General features: G+C 35.3%; 1 protein-coding gene across 1 annotated transcript in view; it reads right to left on the reverse strand.

The window, feature by feature from the left end:
- Positions 1-14,811, reverse strand: part of LOC144450381 (death-associated protein kinase 1-like) — a 34,721-nt gene that overhangs the window by 4,282 nt on the left and 15,628 nt on the right. Inside the window, exons 2-6 of the mRNA XM_078140983.1 lie at positions 8,471-8,569; positions 8,045-8,113; positions 6,987-7,103; positions 5,588-5,839; positions 5,033-5,177 (exon numbers count right to left, since the gene is read on the reverse strand). Coding sequence (XP_077997109.1) covers positions 5,033-5,177; positions 5,588-5,839; positions 6,987-7,103; positions 8,045-8,113; positions 8,471-8,569 — 682 coding nt within the window. The remainder of the gene's footprint in view (positions 1-5,032; positions 5,178-5,587; positions 5,840-6,986; positions 7,104-8,044; positions 8,114-8,470; positions 8,570-14,811) is intronic.

A 14,811-nucleotide genomic window follows, 5' to 3' on the forward strand; every position in this document is an offset into this window, starting at 1 on the left:
TAGCACCAATGGTGTTGTAGCATAACTGTGCAGTTTTAAAAATGTTTATTCATATGCTAGTCCATGCTGACAATAGGTGTTCATTTGCTGAATGACTATCCTGTTGCCTATCCAACCATGTTGCTATCTTTGCGATATACACTTTCATTTGGCTGTTGCTATGGGCGTGGTCATGTTGTTAGATATATTTGCATACATTTTTGAAAGTTTTTGTTCACTTGTGTATGAATTCCTGATATTGTCCCTGCAATATACGTGATCATTTGGCTGTTGCTATGGATGTGGTCATGTTGTTAGATATATTTGCATACATTTTTGAAAGTTTTTGCTCACTTGTGTATGAATTCCTGATATCATCTTTGCAATGTACATGATTATTTGGCTGTTGCTATGGGCATGGTCTTGTTGCTAGGCATCTTTGCATACATTTTTAAATGTTTATTCATTTATCTATTAATCCTCTTGATATCTTCGCAATATATATACTAATTTGGTTGTTGCTATGGACGTGGTCTTGTTGCTAGGCACATTTACATACATGTTTTGAATGTTTAGTCACTTGCCTTTCTATTCCTGTTGTTATCTTTGCAATATATGTGATTATTTGACGGTTGCTATGGGCGTGGTCTTGTTGCTAGGAAAATATCATTTTTGGAATATTTTTCAATTGACAATTAATCCCTGTTCTCTGTGAAATACACCATCGTTTGGCTGTTGCTATGGGCGTGGTCATGGTTGCTAAGGTATTTGCGTACATATTTTGAATATTTACTCACTTGCCTACCAAATTACGTTATTATTTGACCAAAATATACTGCCATTTTGTTATTGCTAAGGGCATGGCCATAGTTGCTAGGGCCAATTTTGTCAACATGTTTTAAAGAAAATCTGACTCACTGACCAAGTATTTTTTGAGATATAAGTTTTTGACCAAAAATGAACATGTTTACACCTAATTTGCATACCACTCATGGAATCATTGTGTGCTTAATATTTCTTAATCCATACATCCCTAGATGCATTCCCATTAAATGTCAGCCCAATCTACTCAGTAGTTTTGGAATTATAGATTGTTGACATCATCAACAGTTCTAAGTAAAATTACCCTGAAGAATGTTTCACCCAAATTTCAGCCTAATCTGCCCAGTTGTTTTTGACTTTAACTTTTTGACCAAAAATCACATTTTTTTACCCAAATCACAAACCGGTGTTGCGGTCATTTTCGTTTGAACAATTTCCCAACTAGACACCCAAGGTAATGGACCCACCAAATATTATGGCAATCGGTTCAGCGGTTTTTGACTTTAACTTGTTTACACACACACACACACACACGCACGCACGCACGCACGCACGCACACACGCACGCACGCAGGCAGGCAGGCAGTCAGACAGACAGACAGACAGACAGACAGACAGACAGACACACACACACACACAGACAGACGCGGGTGATCCCTATAGCACTACTGAACCTCAGGTCATTTGTGCTAAAAAGAAAAAAACGACAATTGAATGTTTTGTAAACAAAGTAATTTTTAGAAAGAGATATGCTATTGCCGGCATTCAAGTAAAGCAATGACCTATGTCTATGACACAAATGACTGACATTAAACACTATACTGATGGTGAAGAAAACGTTTGCATAGGCTGTTTAAAATTCAATTTGGTTCAATTTTTGAGGTAGTGAGGACATTACTAGAATGGTAGCAAAAATCAAAGTTGGAACTTTGTCTTATAATTTTCCCTGGACAAACAGAGTGATTAGGAAGATCGTCTATAGTGCGGTAAAAGTTAGGTAAATATATAAACAATATGTTGTGTAGACGATCAGTATTTTGCTCAAAGTGTAGTACAGTGATAACTCACCAACGCACACCTACAAAACACAAATCAACCAATTACGCGATATTGAAACTCCCTTGGGAACATGTCAGTATTCCTGACATTAATGTCAGATTACTGAATTTAAGTGAGGTTCAAGGTTATACAGGTGAGTAAGAAACGAATGCCAGGGGCTATGATCAAATGATTATTGTACAGTTTATATGTAATGTCATGATTCTAATTTTCAACTCTGAATTATCCATCTCCCTGAGAGGGAAATACAGTTTGTGACTTTATGCCAGTGTAGTGTAGTGCAGTACAGTGCAGTACAGTACAGTACAGTACAGTACAGTACAGTACAGTACAGTACAGTACAGTACGGTACAATACAGTACAACACAGCACACTACAATGCAATGCATACATACATACATACATACATACATACATACATACACACACACACATACATACATACATACCTACATACATACATACATACATACATGCATACATACATACATACATACATACATACATACAGAACAATACAGAATATTTCCAGCAACTTTTCAGTGATAATTCACTTGTCCACCCAACAATGTTATCACCTTTGCAATTTGTAACACCACTTGATTATTGATATTGTTATTGCTTTGTTTTGACGAAAAGTACTGAACATAGAAAATGATTAATTTTGTATCAACATGACATGAACAACACTGACTAGCTTTCCTCAAAGCACATGCACACCAATAACAAAGCAATCCGACCACCACTTTCAGAGAAGTAGTCGAAAATATCAGAGTGATGTATTAGATATAGACAACAAACCTTCGTAACAATAAGAGGCACCAGTATTAAATATGCTGATAGGTTTAGTAAAATATGCTAGTAATGCGTCACCTTGGCAGTTGTATATAACTTGGTTTATGAACAGCTGATTTGGTATACACTCTTACATTCGGTATACACTGTGTGAGGGCATATACCATCACCTGGTCTTGGTTAATTTGTCTGGTCCAACTCTGTCAACAAGGTATTTTTTAAAAACTATTCTTACAATTTCTCTCTTACCAAAATATTCCCGTACACTGACAACCACTAATAAAATCAAAACTCATTTTATAAGTGTTATGTACATTAAAGGTTGTTGCTTTGACCAATTAACAAAATATCTTGTTTGTCAAATGTGCTGTCATAATCTGCGGTAAGGTCAATGTTGTCGGCATACTTTAGAATGACTCGTGTGTTTGAATTCAACTGTGTATAGTAGTGACCTAGTGTTGGTGCAGAGAACAAATCATAACATACTTAATATACAACACTGATTTATGAGATATCCAGGCATCCATAGTACAGTCGGAATAATATTTATATTCAACATTTTTGTACTAGAAAATAAATGTGACTAACCTTCGTCATATTAAGGCAGTTGAAACTCTGAAGAATATGAGATGTACAAAAGAAGAAAAAGCAGGCACCAGGCAGGGGCACACACACAAACACAAACACACACACACACACACACACACACGTACGTACGTATGTACATACATACATACATAAATGCATACATACATATATACACACACATACAGATGGGCGGGTGGGCGGGTGGGCTTGGGCGGGCAGACAGACAGACAGACAGACAGACAGACAGACAGACAGACAGACAGACAGACCGATCGATCGACAGACAGACAGACAGACAGACAGACAGACAGACACATACATACATACATAATACATACATACATACATACATACATACATACATACATACATACATACATACATACATACATACATACATACATGCATTCAATCCAATCGACTACTAATCCACCCCCCCCCACAGGCCAAAGAAACTGACCAAATTAAACTAAAAGGTCCATGAGTTTACGACGATGATATAGAGATATGTAAATGCAAACCCAATGAGACAAATTGCAAAGCGTTAAATTATGTAAAGTTTGTTAATACATGCACATGTAATGCTTTTGATGTTCCAACACTGTCAATTTTCCCTTTCTGTTTTCCTAGAGATTAATTCAAGAGATATCAGACGTCTCAAGTTTCTGGTTATCAGCGGTACTGAGAGTGTCACTACCCAAACAATGTCTCTTTCAACTTTTGTCAATAATATGGAAATCAAAGATTGGCCGTCGATGAACATCGCCCTCTACCGCTACCATTAGATAAAGTAACACTCGGTGAGAGAAATGAAGAAATCTAACAAAAGGTAAGATCAACACCATATAGTGAACGGAACTCAAAGGCAGCTCGAGGATTTTCCAACTATTTACGACTCACCCTCGACAAATGTTAGCTTCACCCAAAGAAAGCTTTATGAGTAAGGTGCACTCTGGCACCATGAGTTCATATATTAAATTATATAGAACTTGAAGCTTGCACTCTTCATATATAGCATAATTGCTGAAAATCATTCACTATGGAAGTGGTTAAAAACTAAAACCTACATCTACAAGCTTTTTGGCACATGTGGTCCGTACTCTGCTTGAAGTATGTGTCATATTCTATTAAATTTGAAGCGTGTATTCTTAGGATATAGCCTAACTACTGAAGATCATTAAAATATGAAAATGATTAACTAAAAGTACAAGCTATATTATCAAGTTTAATACAAAACATGCACTTTGTAATCATCAATGTATACATGAAATTATATTGAATTTGATGTGTGTGGTCTTAAGATCTAACCTTAGTAAAGAAAATTGTTAATTGTGGAAATGATTCACTAATATCCATGAAATGTTTACCCAAAACCTAACCAGTTCTAGCCATTACCCTAACGTATATGTGCACCAAATTTCGTTTGAATTTACTCAGTTGTTTTTGAGAAAACGATGACAGAGACAGACAGACATACAGACAGACAGACATACAGACAGCCAGACAGACAGCTTGACGGCTGGACATACACAGACAGACAGGCAGACACACACAGTCACACACACACATACACACACACATACATACAAACACAAATAAACATGGTTAGTTATCTCCATGTGTTGTTCTGTCTTTTTGCTGAAAAGTTTGGAGATTTCGTAATTAGCGTGCAGTCTGACTGAACACTAGTCTGTCCAACATGTATATACACTAATCTTTTCTTCCATGAAAGTAGGACATGTCTTTGGATTTCTCGAACTATATGTAGAGGTTCTTAAATTTCACATACCTTCATATTTGAGATTTGGTTTTACCAGGTCAGCTCTACTTGCTACTAGTATCACTGATGGTTTAGCCGAAGGACCACTCGCTGTGTTTGAATCTTGTTGATTTGATGCATTGGTTGCTTTGATAAATCTCAGCCACGTCAGTACCTATAAACAAATATACAGATATAATTACGGATTTAAAATAAACACCCCCCCCCCCACACACACACACATATGATTTAGGCATATAAGTGTATTCAACCTTTTAACTTTTAAATGGCATTTGAAATTATCTATTAAATTATCATATACTGCTTTATATCAAAAATTATGTATTTAAATAATATTTCCTCTATTGATTGTTAGTTTCTTGAGTTCTAAAATAACGTTTCTGTTTGCATTTATCCAATTTAAGATACCAGATGAAGTCAAAAACGTAACATACTTATCAACTGTAGTAGTCATAAAATTACAATTTTCCGACTAAAACGTACTGACCTATGCAAATACTCTATAATGCTATTAAGTATAAATAAAACAAATACAAATACCATATTTAAGATAGTATTACATACTTTTTCTTTCTGACTTTCTTTCAAGGTCTTTGGTCTCACTAGTTTACCATTCTCCTCATCAGCTATTATATAGAGTAGAATGAATGTAGAATACACAGCTGCAATGAACATATTGTGTGTCACATAATATACAGGTTGACCTGCCAGATCCCAAGAGCTGAATTCTTCATGACTACCATCTTTGGATCTTATTTTAACAGTATTTACATCAATCCCTGGTGTGGGGTCGTGATCTGAGGTCGGACACTTTTCCTACAAAGAGTTTTGTGAAAATAAAAATAATTATGTGTAACATATATTATTCCAGAACGTAAACAAATCCCAATAAATTTCACCGAGGTTTACATTAATCCCTGGTTTTGGAATATCACAGGTGGTTTGATATCTACAAGAAATTTTATTATGGAAATATAATTCAAGTGTGTGAGTCTGTGATATGTAGTGTTTACAATTGGTTCGATAGTACCAGTATGCACATATATGTCAGAATGGGGTCTGAGCTCTTACACTCTTTCTACAAAAACACTTTTCGTGAAGAAAAGAATTTAGGCGACCAAATGTATAATATGTACTGTTTGCAGAGTGCATTGATTGATTAGATTGCAGCGGTATCCATATATGTCCCTGCTGTGTCGTAATGCAGTCTGACGTCTACAAAGGGTTTTGTGAAAGACAACAGAAAGATTACAAGGGATTTATAGACATGAATAGTACTTAGTCTTCAGCTATGATCTATGTATATGATATGTATGTTTTATTAGGTGCACCATTTATAGACATGGATAGTACTTAGTCTACAGCTATGATCTATGTATATGATATGTATGTTTTATTAGGTGTACCATTTATAGACTTGGATAGTACTTAGTCTTCAGCTATGATCTATGTATATGATATGTATGTTTTATTAGGTGTACCATTTATAGACTTGGATAGTACTTAGTCTTCAGCTATGATCTATGTATATGATATGTATGTTTTATTAGGTGTACCATTTATAGACTTGGATAGTACTTAGTCTTCGGCTATGATCTATGTATATGATATGTATGTTTTATTAGGTGTACCATTTATAGACATGGATAGTACTTAGTATTCAGCTATGATCTATGTATATGGTATGTATGTTTTATTAGGTGTACCATTTATAGACTTGGATAGTACTTAGTCTTCAGCTATGATCTATGTATATGATATGTATGTTTTATTAGGTGTACCATTTATAGACTTGGATAGTACTTAGTCTTCAGCTATGATCTATGTATATGATATGTATGTTTTATTAGGTGCACCATTTCTATTCTGTTACAATACATAAAACTGTGATACCTGGTATACATAAATAAACACTTACTACGTATATATTTAACTGGTTTTACAATGATAATTATAAACATACCCCTTGCAATGACTTAGTCAATGTAGATTTTCCAACAGCTGCATAGCCACATAAAAATAGTTTGCATTTCTTCTGTTTCACTCCAGGCTCTTTCATCAGTTCTTGGTAATCTTGTTGCTTTATAAGAGTGAAATACATAATATATTCAGACAATTGTAATATAGCACAAGCAATGTAAATAATGTATGTTATTATTTAACACATTATATTCTTACTATATTTTGGGATCCATGTTTAGAAGCATTTGTAACCTGTGTAGACTGACTGACTATTGTCAAAGTTAAATAAATGAATAGTTTTACATAAATATACTTGAATAACAAATGAAAATAATAATGAAATTTATAATATGAATATAAAATAATAATTAAACACAAGATGGATGAATAAACATTTAAAAATCGTGTTTAACTTTGTTAGCATGAATAATTTAATTGGATTGTTGAAAGGATAAACTGTATATACAATTAGATACTTAGAATTTCAATCACTGCACTTCATTGTTAGCTAATACTCAAATTATGAATTTGTTATTAAGTACATACACAGACTATGAATATTATGAAAATAAATCAAACCAGAGCAGAGTGTTATAATTTTGTATGTACAAGTACATAATGTCTACAAAAATAGTTTATTGAATAAAATTGATATATAAGAAATAACAGTATCACTCACTTTATGGTTAAATTGTAGTATGTTCAATAATTAAAGGAAAACATAATTAATTTGGTATAAAATACATAAACATACTAAATCTACTATTACAGACTAATTATTCTACATACTTTATTAGCATATTCACTATCTAATTTTTTCATATGAACTATAATTTCAAAAATATTGTCAAATAAAATTATAGCCAACTTTACACTGTTTAACTCAAAAATGTATATTCGAAATCATACTCTGGGGAATCATGCATTTATATATTGCAAAGGTACAAATTTTAAAAACATCCGAATCATATAGGTATTGCATATCACTGCTATAAGTGCTGAATAGGACATACGATGAAATGTAAATGAAATTAAATATACATATATACTTGTATTTACCTTCATATGGTGCATCAACAGCCGTTTTATTTCGCTTGACCTTGTAACATCAAATGGTCGTTCCCCTTTCTACATGAACACAAACACAATAACAAAAATAAACAGAATGCCCCATTCAATACTTGTACACAATTCATTCCATACTACTGGAATAAATTTGTCAATTCAACAGACAGACAGACAGACAGACAGACAGACACACACACGTGTGTGGGTGAAACATACATATATACATACATACATACATACATACATACACACACATACATACATACACACATACATACATACATACATACATACACATACATACATACATACATACATACATACATACATACATACATACATACATACATACATTCCATGAGTGTCATGGTATAAACAATATATTTATTTGTTTGTTTAAAAGAAGATAATTTTTACCTTATTCTTCAAATCGAAATCCGCCTTTCTTTCCAGAAGAATTCGTACTACTTCAATATTGTTATATTCAGAAGCTGTATGGAGTGGTGTATCACCAGACTGATACAAAACATAAACAAACAAATCAAAATTAGCAATAATCCAACTTAATAAAAGTTACACTGACATTGTCCGCTATGACTGTTGATTGTCTGAATACGGTCTATAATACTTAGGATGTGAATGCACTAGACAGTGAGATACATTGTGTAACTCTGCCCCCACTGGTCCGCTCTATCCAACTGTAGTAATCTGAAGTACTATGATGACAATTGAAGATAGTAAAACGTAAGTACCATGGCAAACAGAAACACGGGAGTTATTCGCACCTAAAGAAATCACAGTTTCAGACACCATTAAAGGCCCAGGGTACAACCTGAGTTTCCAAGTTTTTAGGCGTAGTTATTTAAAAGGTACTCACAGTATTCTACTTACTGGAGCACCACTTGCAATTAACTAAAATCTGCTTTCAGTATGCAATTTCTAAACGAACTGATGACGTAATTTATAATATGTGTAAAAAATGTTCAAGTAATCCCTACTATGAAAAAATACCACCAATGGTGTTGTAGCACAATTGTACAGTTTTTAAAAATGTTTATCCATATGCTCGTCCATGCTAACAATAGGTGTTCATTTGCTGAATGACTATCCAGTTGCCAATCCGACCATGTTGCTATCTTTGTGATATACGTGATCATTTGGCTGTTGCTATGGGCGTTGTCATGTTGTTAGATATATTTGCATACATTGCTGAATGTTTTTGTTCAATTGTGTATGAATTCCTGATATTGTATTTCCAACATATGTGATCATTTGGATGTTGCTATGGGCGTGGTCTTGTTGCTAGGCACATTTGCATACATTTCAAAATGTTTATTCAATTGTCTATTAATCCTCATTATCTTCAAAATATATGTGATCATTTGGCTATTGCTATGGGTGTGGCCTTGTTGCTCAGTACATTTGTATTCATTTGCCTTTCAATTTCTGTTATCTTTGCAATATACGTGATTATTTGGCTGTTGCTATGGGCGTGGTTTTGTTGCTAGGCAAATTTACACACATTTTTTGAATGTTTATTCAATGGTCTATTAATCCCCATTGTTATCTTTGCAATATATGTGATCATTTGGCTGTTGCTATGGGCATGGTCTTGTTGCTAGGCACACTTACATTTCTTGAATGTTTTATTCATTTGTCTTTCAATTCCTGTTATCTTTGCACTATATGTCTTTATTTGGCTGTTGCTATGGGCGTGATCATGGTTGCTAGGGATATTTGCATATATTTTTTAAATGTTACTCACTTGCCTACCAGATGATGTTCTTATTTAACCAAAATATACTGCCATTCGGTTGTTGCTAAGGGCGTGGTCATGGTTGCTAGGGCCAATTTTGTTAAAATACTTTGAAGAAAATCTGCGGAATAACACTTCTAGTAAACATCTCACCAAGTTTCAGTCTCCTTGACCAAGTACTTTTTGAGATATAAATGTTTGACCAAAAATGAACATGTTTACACCTAATTTGCATAATATTGATTAGATCATTATATGCTTATCATTTCTTCATCGATACACCACAGATGCACCCCTGTTAAACTTCAGCCAATCTGCTGAGTACTTTTAGAATTATAGGTTTGACCAAAAAGACATATTTTTAGCCCTAATTTGCATATTACTATGGGAATGGGCTATTGTGTGGGGGTCATATCACACTTTTCATGTGACTCGGTTACAAACATTGTATGTGCAGCTGATATTGACATATTGCAACTGATGGCTAGCATGGTCATCATTAACACCCAAACAAAGTATATACCAGTTAAACACAGTTCATTCCTGAAGCACAGCACAACAAGTCAAAATGCACAACTCTAGTCGAATCAATAGTGAAAGCTCCAGAAAAGAAGTCGAAATACAAAGTCCAGTAAGAGTAGTGCTATATAGTACATGTAGAACAGCTGGGAAGCCATTCTGATCTTTCGAAAGGTCACAGGGGAGAGATTTATTTACAGGGGTGGGGGGCAGGGGAATTAGGGGGTAACGTTTTACAAATTATCTCTCAGGGGACAGAAATATTTTAGGAAATATGATTGGGGGTGGGGGGGGTCGTATTTTATTTTACTCACTGTATTGCATAGCACTGCATTGTTTTCTTTTTTAGTCATTCCATTGCTGCCATCGGTTCCAAACCCATTGCTGCCATTCAGGTTAGGGTTAGGGTTAGAGTTAGGGTTACGGTTAGGTACCAATGACATTAGCCTATATCAATCAAATGGTTGCTGACAACCAACGTAATGGAGTATTTGTCAGTTGTGGTGTGAGGAGATGATTAGGTTTAACAGGTGTTCAACTGGAACAGTTGGGTAAGATACTATGGATACTGTTATAGAGATCATGACCTTGGTCCCGGCAATGACGGGAGTGTGCCAATCAAATCATTGTGAGTTGTGGTCTTCAGCTCAGTGCACAGGTATTTATTAATGCAGTGCCTTCACATACATCTAATGGTGACAGTAATGGCTAATAACAATGCCTTTAAAACTTTCAACATTGATGACAGCAGTGGGATTAAATCCTCACCAATGATTGTGAGACTTGTGTCCCTTTACATTTCTGACAACATTTTAAACCACGTTTTGAACTACTTTAACAGGGAAGGGTCATCTTTTAAGGACATAAATTTGAGGGAGGGCCACTTTTCATCAAGATGGAAGTGGGGAGGGTCACATTTTACGAATAAGTCAGCGTCTGATTTTCCCTGTCCCTCCCCTTTAAGTACTGAAGGCTCTCTAACCTCAAAGTTGTACATTCAAGCTGGAACATTGATAATTTTATATTCTATACCGTAATATAATGGTGTATTTTCTGATCAATGAAAATTAGAGAGGTAAACTCATTAAGACGGGAAAAAATATAACTAAATCGACAAGTACAATGCTATCTTTCAAATGACAAACAAAAGTCCACACAAAACAGGTTTTAGTTGAGACGAAATCTAGAAGAAATGCTAAATTTGGAAAAGAAGTATATGAGTCTAGAAACAAGAGTTGCACACAGTGCTCTGTAGTCTTTTGAAATTAACAGAGAAATGTGTCCTCATAAGGAGTGAAAACGACAAAATTTCAAGTATACGACAAGGGAAATGGTCCCTACTGTCGATTACCGTACAACACGAAAGTGTCAACACACAAGTCAAAATAAAAAATCATTAATAATGCAATTAACAAACTAACAACTATGCCACTATGCTTTATAGGATATATGAGCATTCATGTTATGTCCCTTGATTTTTAATCAAAGTTATCTTTGCTGACAAATATTCCGTTGATTGATGTACTTTTTAAAAAAATTTGATCGTTTAATGACACCACAGCAAGTACATCTAGCAGTGAATCAAGGCTTGTATCTACAACTAACCTGCTCGGATTTTGCGTAATTAATTTTTTAAAAATGTTTTACTGTATTAAAAAATGAAATCGTCTTTGCTGACAAATGCTCTGTTGATTGATGTACTTTTTAAATATTTTGATACGTCCGATGACAAAGTTATCTTTGCTGACAAATGTTATGTTGATTGATGTAATTTTTAAATATTTTGATACGTTTACATTGACACCACAACAAGTACATCTAACAGTGTAACAAGGCTTGTATCTACAACTAATCTGCTCGGATTCTGCATTGTTATTTATTTTAAGAATTGTTTTGTTTTAATAAATGATATACAATGACATGAAAGGTTGTTGTGGTTTGATACTCTTCACATTGGCAGATGAATGAATGATTTAAATGTTAATGGCGCTGTTGATCGGCTGCCCACCTGTTGATTCTGTCAGTAGTTTTATTCGATATTAGAGTCCACGTGTCACCGTTTTACTGTTATTTTATGACAATTGTTTTAAAGTGATACTTGGAACCGAACGGTGAACTGTTGCAGCGTTGTATTCATCTATTGAGACAGAAAGTTAGCTAACTTTTTCATGTACTGATATATTGCAGTTCTCGACCCATCATGGCTGCCAGGTCTTGGTCATGCATACATCAGTCTACTCAGTCGTTGTCATGGGGTCAGTGGATGGCAAAACGTATGCGGTTTGCAAAACCTTCTTTCAAGTCTTCATTTTGTTATCGTTGTCGTAAAGCTGAACGCAAACACCCCAAACCTAAGTTTTCGATTCCAACTATTATTAGTAATCGTTGTCTTGGGTCAAAAGATCTGATGTGCGGAACAGGCTACTACGGCAAATTCCTATCTCCATTGATGCTACTTATGTTGAGTCGCTACCTATTCGTACCATAATAACACCTAGGAGTGCACACCTTGTTAAAAACAAACGTGACTCTGTTCTAGTGATAATTCCGAGAGTTTCTTAATGCTTCCAGAAATTACAACTAAATACTGGTCTGGGGAATGTACGTTCTATTAATGGGGAGATCAGTGTTGTAATGTCTACATTGTTGACTGGAAATTTGGACATCTTTAAAATAGCCATTACAGAAACATGGCTCAAAAGTCAAGATGACCCATTTATTGCCGAGTTTCTCTCTTCGATCAGCGGCTACACTATCTATCAGCAGCCCCGCTCAAAGAGAAAAAGGGGGTGGAGTAGCAGTGTTAGCCCATTCCAACCTTCCCGTCATTGAGAAGCGATCATCTTCGTTTCAATCTTTCGAAGCATTAGACTTCATATTTCAATCGTCGAGTCAATGTCTGCATTTAATCCTCAAAAATCAACAAAGAATACAGTTACCATCGGCGAGTTTATTTCCGAATTCTCAACGCGCCTGGAAACAGCTGTACCATCGTCTGGCCACTTTCTATACGCAGGTGACTTCAATTTTTATTTTGTGGACACCGACTTAAAGGATACAAAGAAGTTTGTCGAACTTTTGTATTCTATGGGTTTACAACAAAATGTATCCGAACCTACACTAGCAAGGGCTATACTCTTGACTTGCTGATAACTTGATCGAATGATCAGTTCCTGCACTTTGTCACGGTCGACGTATCTCTAATCTGCGATCACAGTATCGTTATTTCAGTTTGAAAATTCAGCGACCACCAAATGGCAAGTTCAACATCTGGTGAAGGAATTTCTGAACAATTGACAAGGCTGACTTACATGACAAACTTGCGGTCAGCATCGCAGACTATAGTATTGCAGACTGTCCACCTGTCATGAACGCCGAATACTTGTCAGAATTTTTTCATGAAACTGTTAGGAAGGTATTGGATGCGATTGTCCTTATAACTGAATATGTCATCACCCAGAAAGTGCGTGGCCAATGGTTTTGTGAGGAACTACTGTCATTGATCTTGAGAAGAGAAGTGTGTAAGTTCGAAAATAAGTGGCGCACATCGCAACTCGGAATCGATCGGAAATCTTCTATATTAAACAGGTTGAATATTTCCGTCGTTGTGATGAAGTAAAGTCAGCTTTCCATCGGACTAGCATTAATGAAGGAGACAATAGAAGATTATTTAATATTATTATTGAGTTATCAAGTACCAAGGCATCCAATTCAAACGCATTTCAAAATGACATCCAAGTACCATCCAAATTCCTCAAATTCTTTGAAGCAAAGGTATCAAAGCTTCGCGTCGGACTTGTTGTTCAGTCCAAATCACATTTTCACTGAGTTTGAGTCTGTGTCAGTTAAAACGCTAGTAAAGCGGTCGTCTACAAAATCATGTGAACTTGATATCCTTCCAAAAAACCTTGTCAAGAACTGTATTGACTCTCTTGCGCCTTTTTTAGCTCATTTATACAATATTTCACTTTCGTCTGGCGCCGTCCCTCGCCATTAAAAATCATCAATCATTTGTCTATTGTTGAAGAAGCCTGATCTTGACCACAATGTACTGAAAAAAATATAGGCCCGTATCCAATCTGGCTTTCTTGTTGAAAGTTCTTGAGAGAATTGTCGCGCAGTAGCTAAATGATCATCTCGCCAAGTTTCAGCTATACATACATGTAAAGTGTCAAAGCACATACCGAGCTAATCACAGTACTGAAACTGCGCTCCTCTGTGTCCACAATGATATTATGCTTGCATTAAGTGACAAAAAAGATGTAATTCTCGTCATGCTGGATTTATCTGCTGCCTTCAATACGATGAGGTCTTGTTAAATAGACTGCAATTTCATTTTGGTATCACAGGTATGGCTCTGTCCTGGTTCAGATCGTATCTAATCAATCACCACCAGTATGTTAAAGTCAATTCAACTAAAGCATCCACATCACATTTGAAATATGTTTTTCCATAAGGATCGGTATTTGACCTCGACTACATG

Source organism: Glandiceps talaboti, chromosome 19 (genome assembly GCF_964340395.1).
Source record: "Glandiceps talaboti chromosome 19, keGlaTala1.1, whole genome shotgun sequence".
NCBI lineage: Eukaryota > Metazoa > Hemichordata > Enteropneusta > Spengelidae > Glandiceps > Glandiceps talaboti.